Consider the following 19,652-nt stretch of genomic DNA (forward strand, 5'->3'; position numbering starts at 1 on the left):
CATATTGGTGCTTATCTATCCACAATAGAGTCAGACTATGTTGCATATATGCTGCAGCAATGTTCTCGACTTTTTGATTGCCCCTTATAGACGTTAGTGCATGCAGCCTGACCAAAGCAATGGCTTCAAGGCCACATAGTTGCAGTACCTGGGTTTGTCCATCTTGATAGTGTCAAGGAAAATAAATTTTCATTTTCAAAATGCACAGTTTTGTCTTTATCCTGTTATTTATACCATTGATACTATCATAACATTCAGTGATACTCTTGCAAAGTCATGTTATTGATTTACATTTATCATAATTATTTCTATATAAGTTTGGTTTTATTCTAAATGTGTGACTTCTTAATAATGTAGCAATTTCCTTTTCTATTAACTGAATAACTGTATAGCATGAGCATTTAATGAAAACAGAGTCTGGCAGAAAGTTTAGTTTGTTTGTTTTCAGTTATTCAGATCATGCTCTATTAATTGTCATGTGTAAGAGGGGTGGGAGGACTGTGCAGTTACGACCCTCCGCCACACACCGTCAGGTGGCTTGCAGAGTATGGATGTAGATGTAGAAGTGTAGGATAAGATGGAACAGTTTTTTATGTGCTGGTATAGAACAGAAATTTGACAGAGATAAATGTTTCAACTTGCTTCTTCAGAACAGAAATTTGATGGACATAAATGTTTTAGTTTGCTTCTTCAGAACAGAAATTTGATGTGGATAAATGTAGTTCACTGTTCTGTCATCAGTCTTCATGACCTGTTAGAAAATAAAACACCAAGGAGATGGAGGAATTATTTTCAAGTCAACTGTTTAAATTTCTTTCATCTTTTTAATTAATAATAAGGTCTATGTACAGTTAGTATGCAGATTTGTCCAAGTGAACATACAGTACACTCAGCTATTACTTTTCCTATACACAAGGGCATAGGCCAAACAAGTACAACATTGGGTAGGAATCAGTATCCCATTTCTGCTTAGTAATAAACAGTTCTAAAGACAAAGGAATCCGTGGACCCACTCACAGGCCTTATATTGTTGCAGTCCAAGGCCTTTGTGCATTGTCTCGGATGCCTGTTACATAATAAGAATTGCACAGTTTTTATAAATGAGACTTACAAGTTATTAAGTATTGCTTCCTTCTTAGTCAGGTAAAAACCTCTGAAAAAATATCTTGTCTTCACCATGGCATAAAGCGCCACACTCTTCACGCGCTCTTCTTTATATATTTACATATGAGAATCAAAGGGCATGCATGTGACTGTACAGAACATTACATATGTATATATATAGTTTTGCTTTTGACAAACAATTATAGTGTGATACATTTAAAAAAATAAAATATAGGGGCATAAAGTGACAAATAAAAATTCGTAATCAAACATCTACAATGAAAGGTACATATAATTTTTTATAATACACATTAAATGAAAACTTTCGAAAATTTCACTTACAAGAAAACATTAGCATATAAGATTTATTAATTAATTTCACATTAAAACAGTGATAAAAATTCACTGAAATGACAATAAGAGACATATCTGTCACATTATTAAGCACCAAAGGCAGAAGCTTTTATGGATACACAGTAGAAAATAAAAGGCTTAAGCCTCTTCATATTCATACTAGAGCACATACAAGCTCTGTAACCTAAATGTCACTGTTGCGGCTAGACAAATGCCAGCATTATTTCCTCCTTACAACAAAAACAACTTTAACAGCACTGAGGAAACCATTCAAGGAAAACAATGTCTCACTATGAAATTTTGCAGTTGAGTCAATTCTACAATATTTCTAGTGCAATGCAAAAAATCACAGACACTGAAAGTTTCCGTTGTCTATATATTGCAAAGACATAAGCACAATGAGGAACAGTTCCACTTTCTTCCTTGAAGTCTTTGTATGTGGATATATTCCACAACCTCACTATTAACAGCTTGCTATCAAATGTACATGCCTGAAGTATTCTCATTGCACGTCATGTTGTGTTAAATCTTGCAGACAATTTATGCATATTTGAGGAACTCACAGTGTTTATATTTTGCACCACATTTAATTTTGTTCCTCCTGCATCAACATCTACCCTGTTTCTGCATGTCAGCATAATATTTATTTTACAACACAAGACACTGATTCCTGCTTTTGCAATCCAGCCTGCATAAGTACGAAACACTTTCACCTTACATAAAATCACTCTTAACCAGTCTTCTTAATTGTGTTAATGTTGTAGGCCTATACATTCATTTTTTTAAAAAATGCGATTAACAATTGCCATTGTGAGATTCCAAATTATTTAATGTTTAGTATGCCGTGATCTGCAAGAAAAGGGCTCATAAAAATGCAATAATGGTGTTAAAATGTCCACCATGTCCATAAATAAAAAATAACTTTAACATATTTACAGTCTCAAAAAATGTTCCTTCCAGTCTGTACAATTATTTGTTTTTCAGTCATACATGGAATATTGCTTTTTTTTCTAACGTGATTTGAATACCATTATACTCCATGTGTCGCACATATTAAAGTTCTTGCACACAAAATCATCAACAGCCTTATTTAAAAATACATATTACTTCTGTGAAATTCACACACATGCTATTCAACAGTGTCTGCTTAGTCCTAAGCTATTCATTTAGCAACAATTAAAGTTTGATCATGATGCCTGTTGGTTACAAAAAGTGAACTGTGAAATGACTAGTGGTTGAATATGGAAAGTATGGACAAAATTTTCAAGTATGGTAATAACTGACCTCAGCTTTATTAAGTGTCCCAATTACTTGTGGCATTACGAAAGGTCATTTTTTCTTAAATGGGTGTATCATTAACATCTTCGTGGATGAGTTTGTATTTTCTATCCTGGCACTACAAACGTTTTGTGATATTAGAGTTTTTCAGGGGGATCAGCTTGTGGTCACTGTCATGGATTTTTTACTTGACCATCCCAATAAGATGCAAGGTACGATTGGGGGGGGAGGGGGGGGGGGCAGGTAGCAAGGGGTTTCACATAACTGCAGTAGTTTGATGAATCTTCAAGTTGGAACAAAATAAATGTACCACTGCACTACTGGCTTCCAAACTAATGTATTATTGAAAAAAAAAAAAAAAAAAAAAAAAAGACAGACCCTTTCACTTGTGACTTAAGATGTAGAGTGTCTGTTTGTGTTGTCTGACTTTCAAGACTGGTGGTCATAACACCAAGCATTAAGTGCCGATGTTTAAAGGAATTGATGATTGTGGATATTTTGTGCATCACGAGTCATGCCTGTGCCAGCGTAACCTGCGATTTCCACTCTTCCGTCGTTTACGTTTTGTATCTCGACGGAAAGCTACATTTCCAGGATCATCAGCAAGTTGTGGGTAGCGGTGTACACTATGAATATCAACCCCCTCATAGCCATCCACTCGTCCATGCAGTACTAAATCTTCCTTTTCTTCTTCAGTCCAATCACCACGACCCTGGAAGCCGGCAGCAACAAGTTGTTTCTCTAGTTCCCATGCTCTCTCCACAGCTCTCTTATGGGCATGTTTCAGTATTCGATGTCTTTCTTGTTCTGGATCTGCACCATACCTAATAAAGACTGCAGCATCAGGATTGTGAAGTCTCAGTTCCTTAGTGCCACTAGTACCATGTTCTGCTGATTCATGTGCTGAGATATTGAACATACCACCTAACCTTCGCAGTTCTTCTTGGTCATCTCTTATCTTCAAGATATTGTCTTTGACAAAATAAAACACATCTTGATCATGAAGACTGAAATGCAGATCAAGAAAGTAAGAATTGTTGAAAACTGATGTCACAACATCCTGCACAACGCTATTGACGCCTTCAACAACACTGACAATAGCACGACCCGACACACGAGAGATGAGAACACCTTCTCCAAACACAGCTCTTCTGTACGCTACTCTTGGGAGTAAGTTTCTTGTCTTTGGCTCCATTTTCAGCAGTGGCTTGGGAACAAAACCTAAGTCCCGGAATTTTTCGTTCACTCTGTCCACAATGCATTGCAATCCAGACATTACACCAAATTCAGGGGACAGTTGGCGTGAAGTGACCATTGCTTGTGGTTGGTACACTGTGCGAGCTGTGTAGGATGATCCAAGCATACTGTCGATGTCGTAACCATAAAGTTTTAACCAACTTGGAAGATCTGAAAATAAAAAGTATTTTGGAATATTTTTTTACATCAGTAATAACAATTAGATCTAGTAACGAAAAAATAAAAAAACCATAACAATTATTACTTAACTTTATTTCTTATTTTATTTTACTTTACTTTTTTAGGGGAAAGAGTAGGAGGTTCTACATGACAACCAGTTTTCGATTATAAGGCAACAGAAATTGTTTTGTAAAACATTTTGTTATGCAGTTACAGCTTTCACTGGAAGTAAAACATCCATATCAGGAATCAATATGGGAAATATATTGTAAACTAATGAAACAGTTTCATATGAATCAACAGATACATGTGTGTGTGCCGATATTAAATAGCTTGTACATGAATGACGGGCTTGTTGCAACTTCTAAACCTACCGTATTTACTCGAATCTTAAGCCGCACTTTTTTTCCGGTTTTTGTAATCCAAAAAACCGCCTGTGGCTTAGAATCAAGTGCAAAGTAAGCAGAAGTTCTGAAATATGTTGGTAGGTGCCGCCACAACTAACTTCTGCCGTCTAATATATGTAGCGCTACACAGGCATGCTTTACAGGCACAAAGATAAATACTGGCTCCAAAACCTCTGCATCAGTAAATAAATTAAAAAAAAAAGGTGGAAGACGAGCTTTTTTCTCCACCCCGAATTTCGACCACTGCATTTTCATACATTATCCAACGAAGTAAATACAAATTCCGTATTGTTTATCTTCGAATGTAGCAGCTTTTCAATGTACTACGAAAATCCGACTGGCAAGACCGTTTGCGATGTTTGTCAGTATGGCCAATTCTACGTTCTGATTTTTTTTCTACCTGTGAGAAGATATGGTTGCTAATGGGAACTTTTGTGAATTCTGAATCACATGCAGTATTCTCTTCACCATAAGAATAATACGAAAATAAACATTTTGCCATGTATTCTTTCGTGTTTGCTGCTATCTCATTTAAATCCTGTCTGCCTAATAAACTACGAAACTAGAGTGAGACAACACAAACGCGGAAGTATACACATATGCCATGTTCATATTCGTATTATTCTTATGCCTAATAGTGATACAGTCAGAAATGAAGCACGGCAATTGACTAGATTTTTAAATCTAAGATGACTCTAATTGCTGTGCAGAAAATAATGTACTAAAGAGGCGTCTGCAAAGATTTTCAAACGGAGAAAAATTTTCGCTAAACTCTCGTTCAGAACATCATCTATCATACGCAGTTTATTATTTGGTTCTTGTTGGTCATTATCAAAGAAAGCAGCAGTGTAAATAACAACAAATAGCAGTCTCTTGCCATTGTTTCACTACTGAGACAATTACTCTCTCTCTTTTTTTTTTTGTAAGCGGCGGTAGCATGCACAAAAGCAAACCATGCTGCGAGCGGCGACAGGTCGTGAACATTCATTATCAGAATGCGACAAACAATGCATGACACAGTACAGTAATGCATTTTCAGCTTAGAGTGACGAAAACACCTATAACAAAGAGAACGGCAATTATCAGCTCTGGGAAAAATAAGGAATCAATTCAAACCAGACGAAGCACGTGAAAAACGAAGGGTACCCACATAAATAAGGACGGAGCGCCTGACGCATAGCAATGGCTACCTGGTAAAGCTTAACTGCTAAGCTTACGGCTCGAACCAAACTACTGTAGCTGTATCGTCATTCATTCGACCTGAATTCTGTCTCATATTACAATGGACCAACTTTGTTTCGATTTGGAGGTGCGGCCTAAAACTTTTCTCTCCCCTTGAATTTCGAGTCTCAAATTTCAGGTGCGGCTTAGATTCGGGAAATTATTTTTTCCTTTATTTCGAGTCTCATTTTTCAGGTGCGGCTTAGATTCGAGTGCGGCTTAGATTCGAGTAAATACGGTATGTAGTTTTATTTCTGAAAAACTTACTATAGATAACAAAAAACTGCACGTATTGCTGCATCTAGACTCTAAGAATGTAACAGTACATTTGTTTTATGGTAGTCTGCATATCTAAGGTGTCAAGTTTGTTTTCCGGTTCATTGTTTCCTAATATCTGATTACTGCACAACTTGCTAAGCAAGTTAGGATTTTTTAAATAAATTATGGATCTCATTATTGTAGCTACACATTAGTTAAGCATAATGCTAGATTTCTTTTCTGATTTTATTCCAGGGAATTATCGAAACTTTATTTACTAGTGCATTAGTAATTGTTTTGAATCAAAGGAAAATTCAGTTGAGAAAACTAATAAATTAATAAATAAATTGCATTGTCACTTACCTGTCATGTAATTGATGACATGCCTGGGATTAATCGGGTCATTGTTGTTAAATCTGTAGATGAAAATATCAGTTGGTGTTGTGAGTTGGTTTGCCATTTCTTCCCATGCTGGAGTCATCCACTGGCCAACAACTGGATCATAAAGTCTCTTCTTTATGTACACAAGACCAGTATTTGGGTCAAAAAGGCCACCATGGAAGTCTACAGGAAGGTAGAAGTCTGGATTTGAATCCTTGGTTACTTTTCCAAATGGTGTACGTCTAATTTCCTTAATTATGTTTCCATTTGTGTCATACAGTGCTAGAGGAGAACCATTTTGATCTGAAGCAACATAAAAGCGCTGTTCTGATGTTTCAACGGTTATCAGAATTTGCCGTTCATCATAAAGTAATCTGAATGTGCGTCCAGATTTCGGAAAATGAACATGAGAAATTAGATCTGGTGTGCTTGGATTTGCATAGAAATACTGAGTAACATTGCCTCGTTCGTCATGCCAAGACACCATTCTTCCTCTATCATCATAAAAGTACCATGTTTGAAATTTATCTCTTTCAAATGCGTGAATTAATTGGGCTCGTGAATTATAGCGATATTTCTGTTCCCCTCTCCTCACAACAAATCCTCGACCATCATAGCTGTTGAATTCAACATCGCCATACTGCACAACTCTGTCTCCACTGTCATAACCAAGTGAGATCTTTTCTCCTTGTTCAATTACACCAATAACATTGCCATTTTCATCATAAACATATTTCCAGTTACTGTCACCTACAACTTCCATTACATGTCCATCTGCATTGTAAGTAACTTTGTCTGTGATAGTAACTCGCCCAATTGTAAATTTTTGTGCCTTAATCCTGTTCCGGTTGTCATACTCTAGTTCCATTCTGTAAACATCAAATGTTTTAATGTTTATAAGTATTGACTTTATCCTTCCATGATTGTCATAATCAGTGATGCTGAAAAACTGTTTACTTGTATCCTGCATCACAGAGCGATTGAAAGTGTTCCTGTAAATACGCAGATCTGTCACTCCTTCAAGCATGCCCAAATTTTGATTGTATTTCAATCTCAACTGTGGAAGCTCTTTTCCATTTATTTCAACATCAATGCCTGATATTCTTGCATTGCCATCATATTGATAACGAAAATGTGCATTGTCCAGTCCACTTTTACTGCCAAATTTAAGTCTTTCATCTTTCAAAATTCCAGCATGGTAGCGATATTCTTGTTTCAGTTCAAAGTTTGGTTCCACAATGTCAATACTTTTCACCAAACTCGTAGTTTCTTGGTAATTGTAATGGATAGATGACAGACCTGCAAGAACTGTTTCAAGTTTGCCGCTCTGATCGTACACATATGCAACTTTACCAGACTGATGTGGGTAAACTTTTGCTAGAATCTGGCCATCATCATTGTATAAAATTTCATATGGGTGCCGATTCATTGGTGAGAAATACTGATATTTGAAGAATCCAAGGGATGTCTGCAAAGAAAAGGCATGGATATGGCCTCTGGGTGTTGTAAGTGATTGCAGTGCTCCGGCTTCATCATACTGCAGCAAGTAGTCACTTCCTCGTGGTGTTGTGACTTTCAGTGGCTGTGAAGAAAATGAAAACAGATTAATTATATATTTAGTAAATTTATAATAGTGTATAATTATGTAATGCAAATTTTATATCTTTTTTTAATTACTTTATATATATCACATTAAAATTTTTAAGCTCTTTGTGAAATACATAAAAAACAAGTAACTCAGTTTCCATACCAGGCTGCTAAACATATCCTTGAATGCGTAAATCATTGATGATCCATCACCATAACGAATTTGATTGAGACGCCCAGCTCTGTCAAATGCGTAACTTTCGTTGAGTTCTCCCCATCTCCAGCTTGTAAGGCGACTAAATCTGTCATACTCAAGTTCGACACCAGCAAATATCCCATTCCTGCAAAAAATTTAGTGTTTTTTTTAATATGTTGGTATGTTTTATTCTTGCATTAGCATATTTTTGGGTGATTGCGACTGAAGTAATGAGTTTATTTAGGAAGAAAGCGGCTGAAAAGGTTAGCAAATACAGAGGGGTCCAGAAAAATGTAGACACTCTTTGATAGTTAATGTCTTTGGACCAGAAGACATATTTGTGTGGTAGTGTAGCCCATTCTTTTCTCAAAAGATCTTGACGCGCAATTTCCAGCAGATGACAGAGCAGCAATGAATGATGTAAGATTGTCATTTGGGCAATACTGGGCCATCGTATTGTAGTGGTACTGGAAGTCGGGAAAACATGATGGAGGTACAACCTTTAAGTGACGTAATGTATACAGAACTCAACCAACAACATGCACAATTCATCATATTCGGGATAAATTTGAAGCCAAAGGTACCGTTCAGGATGTGCGTAAGGAAATGTCTGGCTGACCAAAAACATCAAAAAGTCCAGCTTCCTGCACTGCTGTGTTGCAACATTTTACTGGATCACCTCAAAAATCTGTGAAGCAGGGTGCACATGAAAGTGGGGTAAGTCAATCAAGCCTACAATGACTTATAAAGGCTGCAAAGTGGAAAGTGTACATTCCAAGATGGCTTCACACTATGAATGAGGACAACACGTATTGAAGGATCTAGTACTGCGAGTAGTTTGAAGGCACACTTCGCGAGGATGAACAGTTTGCAGGGATGGCTAAAACTTCGAATGGCTCTGAACACTATGGGACTTAACATCTGTGGTCACCAACCCCTTTGCAGCTGGATGATTATCTGATCTGACGAGATGCAATTCAAACTGAACAGTACTGCAAACAGCCACAATTGCATATACTTGGCTCTTGAAAATCCTCACATTCATGTGGACAAACATGTTAATCTACCAAGTGCTAATGTGTGGTGTGGTTTGTTATCATGCAGTTTGACTTGCCCGTTCTTCTTTAAAGGTACCGTAACTGGTTAGATGTATCTTCATACGCTGAAAAAAACATCGATTTTACCTGCCTTCTGAGAGGTGTTTGGAAATAAAAGATTTTACCTACAACAAGATGATGCCCTGCCTCATTACCATAGACATGTCAGAGCCTACGTGGATGAAAATCTACCAGAGTGATGTACAAGTCAAAGAGGGACTGTTGAATACCCACCAGTCTCCAGACCCTACACTTCTTGACTTCTACCTATGGAGGGCCATGAAAAATGAAGTTTACTAACAGAAGCCAGCTGCGCTAAACAAGATACAAGAAACCATCAAGGCGTCCTGTGTGGCTATCACACCGGCACCACTGACAGCCATAGTTGAGTCAACAGTTCAGCACATCAAAGTTATCTAGCTGCTAATGGGGGTCACTTTAAACGCATAAAATAATCTTCATCCCCCATGCAAGGATTGTAACGATATTTTACTTTGTTCCTTTCATATTGACTATCAAAGAGTGTCTACATTTTGGAAGATGAATCCCTAACATTACTACACAGTAATGAGGAAGAGAAACTGTTGTTACTACACTGACCCTCACTGCTCTTGCTCATTGCTGATTCTATAATGACAGTAAATTTTTGCAATCATGCTTCATAAATGTGAAATGTATAAGGGGATATTGAAAGAAGTAACAATTTTACAATTAATGCAAACTAGTGATTTTTAATTAAACTATTTTGACAGTACCTATTTATAAAGAGACCTATGTAAATTCAAGGCACCTGTCATATTACAAAAAGAACTGTTTTAAAAATGAAGGCAGCCATGGATAATTTAATGGATCATCCTGACGATGGCTGAAAGTGACTGACAGAAAACGCAAAGCACGATGATTGGACAGGCATTCGAGTCCTACCTTTCCTAAATTCCATCACCTGGCTTTGATGACTTATGAAGAATGAAAACACTCAGTGGGCTGTTTGTCAATCACAAGCCACATGCCACTAGCCTTCAAAATGGTGCTTCTGTCGTAAACTAATTTAGTTAGGTCTGTAACACTCCAATTACGGTGAGGTGTGGTATAAGAAAATGCAAGTTTATTACTTTCAAAAAGTTGTGTCCTTACGGATGCTTCTTTCTTGGTTGATCTACAATCTTGTGAGCAAACAGTTTAGAATAAATTTTCCTGTTCTGGAGAAGACTAACAATTGCATGAGCACTGGTGTATGAAATATGCCAAATGTGTTCACTGAAGTCAATAGTAACAACAATTACTTGAAATACAATAATTCTTCATGTATTCATTAAATAAATTTGGCATTTCATTCATAATGGCTAATGAATATCCTTCCCGTTCACCATTAGTGGTAGGTTTTCCTTCCAGAACTGAAATTTTAACACTATTGCCTAACCGGTATTTCAATAGTAACACCAGCATCCTAAATCTCTTTGATGGTAAATATCATATGTTCATTCTGATTTTATACATAAGATCAGATTGCAGTTTTCACTTCACAGGTGACAGCTTTATCCATTTTTCTGAAATCTTTCAGGTACTGACAGAATCAAGACAACTATCAAAAGACTGTAAGACACTGAGTTGCAGATAGGCACAACAAAAAGACTGTCACAATATAAGCTTTCGGCCAACAAAGCCTTTGTTACACCTGCAGCCTCTGGCAGCTGAAGCCACAGTTTTATATATATATATATATATATATATATATATATATATATATATATATATATATATATATATATAAAATAGAGGGAAACATTCCACGTGGGAAAAATATATCTAAAAAGAAAGATGATGAAACTTACCAAACAAAAGCGCTGGCAGGTCGATAGACACACAAACAAACACAAACATACACACAAAATTCTAGCTTTCGCAACCAATGGTTGCCTCGTCAGGAAAGAGGGAAGGAGAAGGAAAGACAAAAGGATATGGGTTTTAAGGGAGAGGGTAAGGAGTCATTCCAATCCCGGGAGCGGAAAGACTTACCTTACATATCCATCCACACATACACAGACACAAGCAGACGGAATGACTCCTTACCCTCTCCCTTAAAACCCATATCCTTTTGTCTTTCCTTCTCCTTCCCTCTTTCCTGACGAGGCAACCATTGGTTGCGAAAGCTAGAATTTTGTGTGTATGTTTGTGTTTGTTTGTGTGTCTATCGACCTGCCAGCGCTTTTGTTTGGTAAGTTTCATCATCTTTCTTTTTAGATATATATATATATATATATATATATATATATATATATATATATATATATATATATATATGGTTATAATAGAGGGAAACATTCCACGTAGGAAAAATACATCTAAAAACAAAGGTGATGTGACTTACCAAATGAAAGTGCTGGCAGGTCGACAGACACACAAACGAACACAAACATACACACAAAATTCAAGCTTTCGCAACAAACTGTTGCCTCATCAGGAAAGAGGGAAGGAGGGGAAAGACGAAAGGATGTGGGTTTTAAGGGAGAGGGTAAGGAGTCATTCCAATTGCGAGAGTGGAAAGAATTACCTTAGGAGGAAAAAAGGACAGGTATACACTCGCATACACACACATATCCATCCGCACATACACAACCTCTGTCCTTCCTATCCAAAGGCCTCATCTTCAGTCCCACTCCCAGATTCAACCAAACAGCCCTCGTCAAAGATTTACTGTCCTACACTCGTACTCTCTGCTGGAAATATCACTTTGCCACGAAGAAAAATGATCCTAATCCTACTCCTAATGATCCAACTTCCCAAGACACCATCCAAATTGAACCCTGCCTGGAACAGTTCCGTCCTCCGTCACAGCGGGACCCACCTCTTCTTCCTCAAAATCACCCTCTCCAAACCTTCCAGGAATTTCTGACTTCCAACCTTGCCTCTCAATCCTTTTTAAAAAACCTTAATCCTACTCCCCACATCACCACTGCTGAAGCCCAGGCTATCCGTGATCTAAAGGCTGACCGATCCATCGTCATTCTTCCGGCGGACAAGGGTTCCACTACCGTGGTACTTGATCATCGGGAGTATGTGGCTGAGGGACTGCGTCAGCTTTCAGACAACACCACATACAAAGTTTGCCAAGGTAATCGCATTCCTGATGTCCAGGCGGAGCTTCAAGGAATCCTCAGAACCTTAGGCCCCCTACAAAACCTTTCACCTGACTCCATCAACCTCCTGACCCCACCGACACCCCGCACCCCTACCTTCTACCTTCTTCCTAAAATTCACAAACCCAATCATCCCGGCCGCCCCATTGTAGCTGGTTACCAAGCCACCACAGAACGTATCTCTGCCTACGTAGATCAACACCTTCAACCCATTACATGCAGTCTCCCATCCTTCATCAAAAACACCAACCACTTTCTCGAATGCCTGGAATCCTTACCCAATCTGTTACCCCCGGAAACCATCCTTGTAACCATTGATGCCACTTCCTTACACACAAATATTCCGCACGTCCAGGGCCTTGCTGCGATGGCGCACTTCCTTTCACGCCGATCACCTGCCACCCTACCTAACACCTCTTTCCTCATTACCTTAGCCAGCTTCATCCTGACCCACAACTTCTCCACTTTTGAAGGCCAGACATACCAACCATTAAAGGGAACAGCCATGGGTACCAGGATGGCTCCCTCATATGCCAACCTATTCATGGGTCGCTTAGAGGAAGCCTTCTTGGTTACCCAGGCCTGCCAACCCAAAGTTTGGTACAGATTTATTGATGACATCTTCATGATCTGGACTCACAGTGAAGAAGAACTCCAGAATTTCCTCTCCAACCTCAACTCCTTTGGTTCCATCAGTTTCACCTGGTCCTACTCCAAATCCCATGCCACTTTCCTTGACGTTGACCTCCACCTGTCCAATGGCCAGCTTCACACGTCCATCCACATCAAACCCACCAACAAGCAACAGTACCTCCATTATGACAGCTGCCACCCATTCCACATCAAACGGTCCCTTCCCTACAGCCTAGGTCTTCGTGGCAAACGAATCTGCTCCAGTCCGGAATCCCTGAACCATTACACCAACAACCTGATAACAGCTTTCGCATCCCGCAACTACCCTCCCGACCTGGTACAGAAGCAAATAACCAGAGCCACTTCCTCATCCCCTCAAACCCAGAACCTCCCACAGAAGAACCACAAAAGTGCCCCACTTGTGACAGGATACTTTCCGGGACTGGATCAGACTCTGAATGTGGCTCTCCAGCAGGGATACGATTTCCTCAAATCCTGCCCTGAAATGAGATCCATCCTTCATGAAATCCTCCCCACTCCACCAAGAGTGTCTTTCCGCCATCCGCCTAACCGTCGTAACCTCTTAGTTCATCCCTATGAAATCCCCAAACCACCTTCCCTACCCTCTGGCTCCTACCCATGTAACCGCCCCCGGTGTAAAACCTGTCCCATGCACCCTCCCACCACCACCTACTCCAGTCCTGTAACCCGGAAGGTGTACACGATCAAAGGCAGAGCCACGTGTGAAAGCACCCACATGATTTACCAACTGACCTGCCTACACTGTGACGCATTCTATGTGGGAATGACCAGCAACAAACTGTCCATTCGCATGAATGGACACAGGCAGACAGTGTTTGTTGGTAATGAGGATCACCCTGTGGCTAAACATGCCTTGGTGCACAGCCAGCACATCTTGGCACAGTGTTACACCGTCCGGGTTATCTGGATACTTCACACTAACACCAACCTATCCGAACTCCGGAGATGGGAACTTGCCCTTCAATATATCCTCTCTTCCCGTTATCCACCAGGCCACAATCTCCGCTAATTTCAAGTTGCCGCCACTCATACCTCACCTGTCATTCAACAACATCTTTGCCTCTGCACTTCCGCCTCGACTGACATCTCTGCCCAAACTCTTTGCGTTTGAATATGTCTGCTTGTGTCTGTATATGTGTGGATGGATGTGTGTGTGTGTGCGAGTGTATACCCGTCCTTTTTTCCCCCTAAGGTGAGTCTTTCCGCTCCCGGGATTGGAATGACTCCTTACCCTCTCCCTTAAAACCCACATCCTTTCGTCTTTCCCTCTCCTTCCCTCTTCCCTGACGAAGCAACCGTTGGTTGCGAAAGCTTGAATTTTGTTTGTATCCCTTATTTTCCATTGTTTGAATGTAACACACTGATAGCTGACTATCAATTTAAGCATAAATAATGGTTGCACATAATGTTTTTATACAATGCACAAACATATATTACTTTCTAGATGCATCTTGTATAAATAATGTACTGTGGAAATCTCCACAGAAAAATCAGTTTTGTAGGCTGTTGAACTTTTGACAAGAGGTTGGAAAGGATCTGCTCTCTTATTCTTTAAATAATTATCTGACAACAATTTAGGTTCTTTAAAAGAAATATAGAAAACTAGTTTGGATGTTGTTCTTCCTTAGTGATGTGAAACAGAAATGCCAAATTTTGAACACATTTCCTTATAAAACATACTACCTGTGAAACACAATCCCATATAAAACAAAACAACCCTTTCAGAATTTTATTTTTTATCTACCATATGGAGTTAACATCAGTACCATACTGAATTGGCAAAAACATGTTGATCATGACTGTGAAAGAATATCATTAGCCCCTTCCCTCACATGGAATCTATAAGATAATTATTTGTCAATAATGAAAGCTATTTAAATGTAAATAATAAATGCTGGTCGAAGGATCTTGGTTCAGATATTTGTTTGAAAAAAAAAAAAATAATAAATAAATAAATAAAAGAAATCATTAAACCTTCCCTAAACATCAAAAGACAAAAGAGATTACATTCCATAAATTCATAGTAAACCAGCTTTTGTGGGATAGGACAACAAGAAAATGAATAAGGCAGCCTCCTAACTACAACTCAGTTGTGGCACTCATATATGTTATTAACATGAGGAATACAAGGTGTATTCAGACAGTGCTTTGCCTACATAACAATAGGTATCCCAAAACTGAACCCAAGGTAATTTGCGTATAAAAAAATATTGTGTTATTTTATTGGCAGCTGCAGTTATAAGATACAACATGTTAGATTTGGCATTTTGTATTTTATAACCTGTTTTGTTTGTGTGGCAGTGAAACATTCTATGTCTTAACTAATATGAAAGTACAACATTATATTGAATAATTAACTATAATGAGACATCCCATGTTCATCTTGACAGAATTAAATTCACTTACTACCATATGCTGGATGCTGGAGTTATACAGAAATGGAACTATATCAGTACTGAATGTGGGAAACCTTGAACAGCACAGACAGCATATGAACCCTATATTTCACAAATGTAGATAATTTTCAGAAGTGATGTGCAACCACTGATTCTGTTTCCTATTATACTCATACTGAGCTGGTGTCTGAAATGACCTCTTGTTGGTAGAATACTATACACATTTAACATTGAGGAAAGAATTCATACTCAACATAGGGAACATGTACAGTAAATGTTAAATTTATTGCACTAACCTGGAACCCCATTTAACAGGGCGTGCAGTACGATCATAAGTGACATTCAGCAGTTCTACACGATCATCCATGAAAACAGCAACAGTGCCAGTTTCACGATCATATTCCATTGTTAACAGGTTCTCTCCATTGACTCTCAGTTTGCGTCCAACCTGCACTACTGATTTACCACCACTACCGCTTCCACCACTACTTCCAGCTCTCTTTCCACTGCCTGATGCACGTCTCATAAAATATCTCCATTCAAAACGGTTTGCCAGGTCTCCACCAACCTCTGTTCTCTGGCGTGCGGGAACAGGAAAACTTTCACCGAGAACCGGATCAATGTCAGATAATACTGGGTATGGCACTGTGTCTGTGGCTACAGCATGGGACCATGGTGTTGTACTGGCGACGCTACCATCTGCTAGTACCAGGATTCGATGTTCTGCATCACCTAAAAAAAGTGTGACAATTGTTAATCTTTTCAGAAATATAAATGAATCAGTGACTTGTTCAAATGCCTTGTATAAATTTTTTCATGATATTTTAAGTAATACAATGTAGAATAACATAGATTGTCCCACACTGTAATACTGTTCCTTAAGGAATTATGCAGATAGTTAAGGCAGGCAAAAACTTAATTGTAATGTAGGACTGGAAGTCAATAGTAGGAAAAGGAAGAGAAGGATAAATCGTTAGAGAACATGGACTGGAAGAAAGGAATGGAACAGGAAGCCACGTGGTAGAATTCTGCACAGAGCATTATCTAATCATTATTAATGCTTGGTTTTAAAATTATGAAAAAAGGTTGCACATGAAAGAAACCTGTAGACATAGGAAGGTTTCAAATAGATTATATAATGGTAAGACAAATATTCTGGAACCATATTCTAAACTGCATAACGTTTGGGAAGTGGATTTCTGAGATGTAAGATAATACTGGGTATGGCACTGTCTCTGTGGATCTGTTCTCTGGTGTGTAGGAACAGGAAAACTTTCACCGAGAACTGGATCAATGTCAGATAATACTGGGTATGGCACTATGTCTGTGGCTACAGCAGGGGACCATGGTGTTGTACTGGTGACACTGCCATCTGCTAGTATCAGGATTCGATGTTCTGCGCCACCTGAAAAAAGTGTGACACGAAGTGCAAAGCAGGAATGGATAGATGAGAAATGTAAGGATGTAGAAACACACATAATTAGGGGAAAGATAGATGCCACCTACAGGGAAATTAGGAAGACCTAAGACCTTTGGAGAAAACAGAAGTGGCAGCATCGCTATGAACTGCTGATGAAAACTGAAGAAACTGCAAAAATGTGGAAAATTATAAGGAGATAGGACCTGGATAAGTTGTAAGTACCAGAGGTTGTTGAGAGTTTCAAAGTAAGCAGTAGGTACTGATTGGCTGAAACAGAGTAAAGTAACATACTAGAGTACATGTGGGTAGCCTTGGTAGTTGAAATAGTGAAGGCAGCAGATGATCAAATCAGGAAAAAGACAAAAGCCAGTAAAAATCCATGGAAAATGCATGAGATATTGAATCTAAGTGACAAAAGAAGAAAATATAAAAAATGCGGCATGTGAATCAATACAAGGGATTATAATTGTCTAAAATATTAGATTGACATGAAGTGCAAAGCAGGACTGGATAGATGAGAAATGTAAGGATGCAGAAACAACATAATTAGGGGAAAGATAGATGCCACCTACAGGAAAATTAGAAAGACCTTAGGAGAAAACAGAAGTGGCAGCATGAAAATTAAGAGCTCAGATCGCAAACCATTACTAAGAAAAGAAGGAAATGCTGAAAGGTGGAAGGAATATGCTGAAGAGCTATACAGAAGGAAATAAACTTGAAGAAAATATTACAGAAAGGGAAGAGGAAGTAGATGAAGATCAACTGGGAGCTACGATACTGAAGGAATAATTTAACAGAGCACTGACAGATGTAAGTTGCAAGAAGACCCTGTGAGACTTATTGAAATTCTTGGGAGAGCTGCCATAACAGAACTATTCCACATGGTGTGCAAAATTATGAGAAAGACAAAATATCCTCAGACTTCAAGAAAAATGTAAGAACTACAATTTCAATACAACAGGTGCTGACAGGTTTGAATATTAACATGCCATCATTTTAATAAGTCATTGTTATATATTGAAATAAATTATTTACATAAGAATAGAAAAAGTTAGTAGAAGCTGATCTCAGGCATAGATTTTTTTTATACTATTTATATTAAGTAATCTAGATGATTTTATTCAGAAAATATTTGCAGTATTGTGGACTCATACAGTAAATTAATTTCCTTTATTAGTATGCTATTCTTTAAAACATAACAATTCAAAATCCATGCAAAAATTACTTACCAACTTTTGTAACAACTGTTGACCCTTTTATTAACATTGAAACTGGTTTCCGGTTATTTTGTGTTACTTTCACTGTTGCTCCTTTCACACTGAGATCAAATGACAAACTAATAACTTTTCCTGTAGGAGTTATAGCAGAAGTTAGTCTTCCAAATTCGTCATAGTTGTAAACATAGCTCCGGCCAGTGCTATCAAGTTTGGTCTTAAGAAGACCTGTTGGTCCATGATAGTCAAAAGTAACATTATAGTTGTCTGGTGTGCTTAATTCATGGAGCATTTTCATGCGTGACATTCTCAATCTACACTTTTGGCCTTTAGTATTTTCAATAGAATTCACTTGACTTGAATAGTCTCTCAGGAGGAAGACCTTGTTTCCGGCAGCATCTGTCACTGTGCTAAGTTTCCCATTGCTTGTATTTACATTGTATGTAAACAAATAACTTGTTTCTCCTGTGAGAATGTTGCGGGTTGCGATATGCTGACCAAAGCGATTGAACACATAAATCTCTTGAGTGTCAGGAGAATATATCTCATATTCTCTTGAGACACTGGCATCTGGGATACTTGCTGTCACTGAACGAATCCTGTAGTTTGCTTGATCACATATGTGCAATATTCCATCGGGAGTAACTGCGACAGAAGAAATTGTATTGAACTTCGAAGTGGATGCGAGGAAATGATCTTCCTCAAAACAATCACAGCCTCTATCTAAGCAATTGCATTTTGATTCTGCTCCAGCATAATGAGAAATTTTTCCATCTGTACCGATGATTCGCACCCTGTTTATTCGTTGAGAATCACTCTCAGCAACATAAAGGTCTCCAGATGGTCCAAATGCTATACTCTGGGGCATTACCAAGGTTGCATGTGTAGCAAGTTCTGTGTCATAGCCACCTGCTGGAGAGGGACAATGCAATGGGCGACCAGCTACAACTTTCACTCGGCCATCTGGAGCCAACTGAAGGATCATATGGTCATCAATGATGTGAAGAGAATTGTCAAGAGGATTGATTGCAAGCTCTGTGGGCCAACGAAGATGAACCTAGACATAAAAAACAAAAAAAGAGGTAAGTACATAATATACACAAAATATGGTTAGAGCATCTATTAATGCTTATTGTTTGAAATGTTGGTTTCAGAAGAAGAAAGACAGAGACAAGAATGTGGACGTGTACTGTGAACATAAATGGATAGCTAGCTAAAGAGAGAGAGAGAGAGAGAGAGAGAGAGAGAGAGAGATAATACCATCGTTGTTTATCAGTATTTAATTATTATATACTCTCATACGGCACCTATTTGATAGTCTCACTTACCTTAGAAATGTTCAGAATGTAACCGTATGTACAAATTAATTTGTGATGTGAATGTAAAAATGACTTGTTCCATATCAATACAATCTGTCGTGCAGAATGATGCATAGAACTTGTAACTAACTAACAGAAACTGTTACCTTAATTTAGCATATATGACTTTCATCTACATCCACATCTACATGA

At 38.3% G+C, this 19,652-nt stretch overlaps 1 protein-coding gene across 1 annotated transcript in view; it reads right to left on the bottom strand.

Moving 5' to 3' along the window:
* Window positions 1–804: 804 nt before the first annotated feature.
* LOC124804590 (teneurin-m) overlaps window positions 805–19,652 on the bottom strand; it is a 73,285-nt gene continuing 54,437 nt past the window's right edge. Inside the window, exons 19-23 of the mRNA XM_047264778.1 lie at window positions 18,157–19,198; window positions 15,804–16,239; window positions 8,170–8,347; window positions 6,402–8,001; window positions 805–4,143 (exon numbers count right to left, since the gene is read on the bottom strand). Coding sequence (XP_047120734.1) covers window positions 3,242–4,143; window positions 6,402–8,001; window positions 8,170–8,347; window positions 15,804–16,239; window positions 18,157–19,198 — 4,158 coding nt within the window. The 3' untranslated portion in view covers window positions 805–3,241. The remainder of the gene's footprint in view (window positions 4,144–6,401; window positions 8,002–8,169; window positions 8,348–15,803; window positions 16,240–18,156; window positions 19,199–19,652) is intronic.

The sequence above is a fragment of the Schistocerca piceifrons genome, chromosome 7, assembly GCF_021461385.2.
Source record: "Schistocerca piceifrons isolate TAMUIC-IGC-003096 chromosome 7, iqSchPice1.1, whole genome shotgun sequence".
Classification (NCBI taxonomy): Eukaryota; Metazoa; Arthropoda; class Insecta; order Orthoptera; family Acrididae; genus Schistocerca; species Schistocerca piceifrons.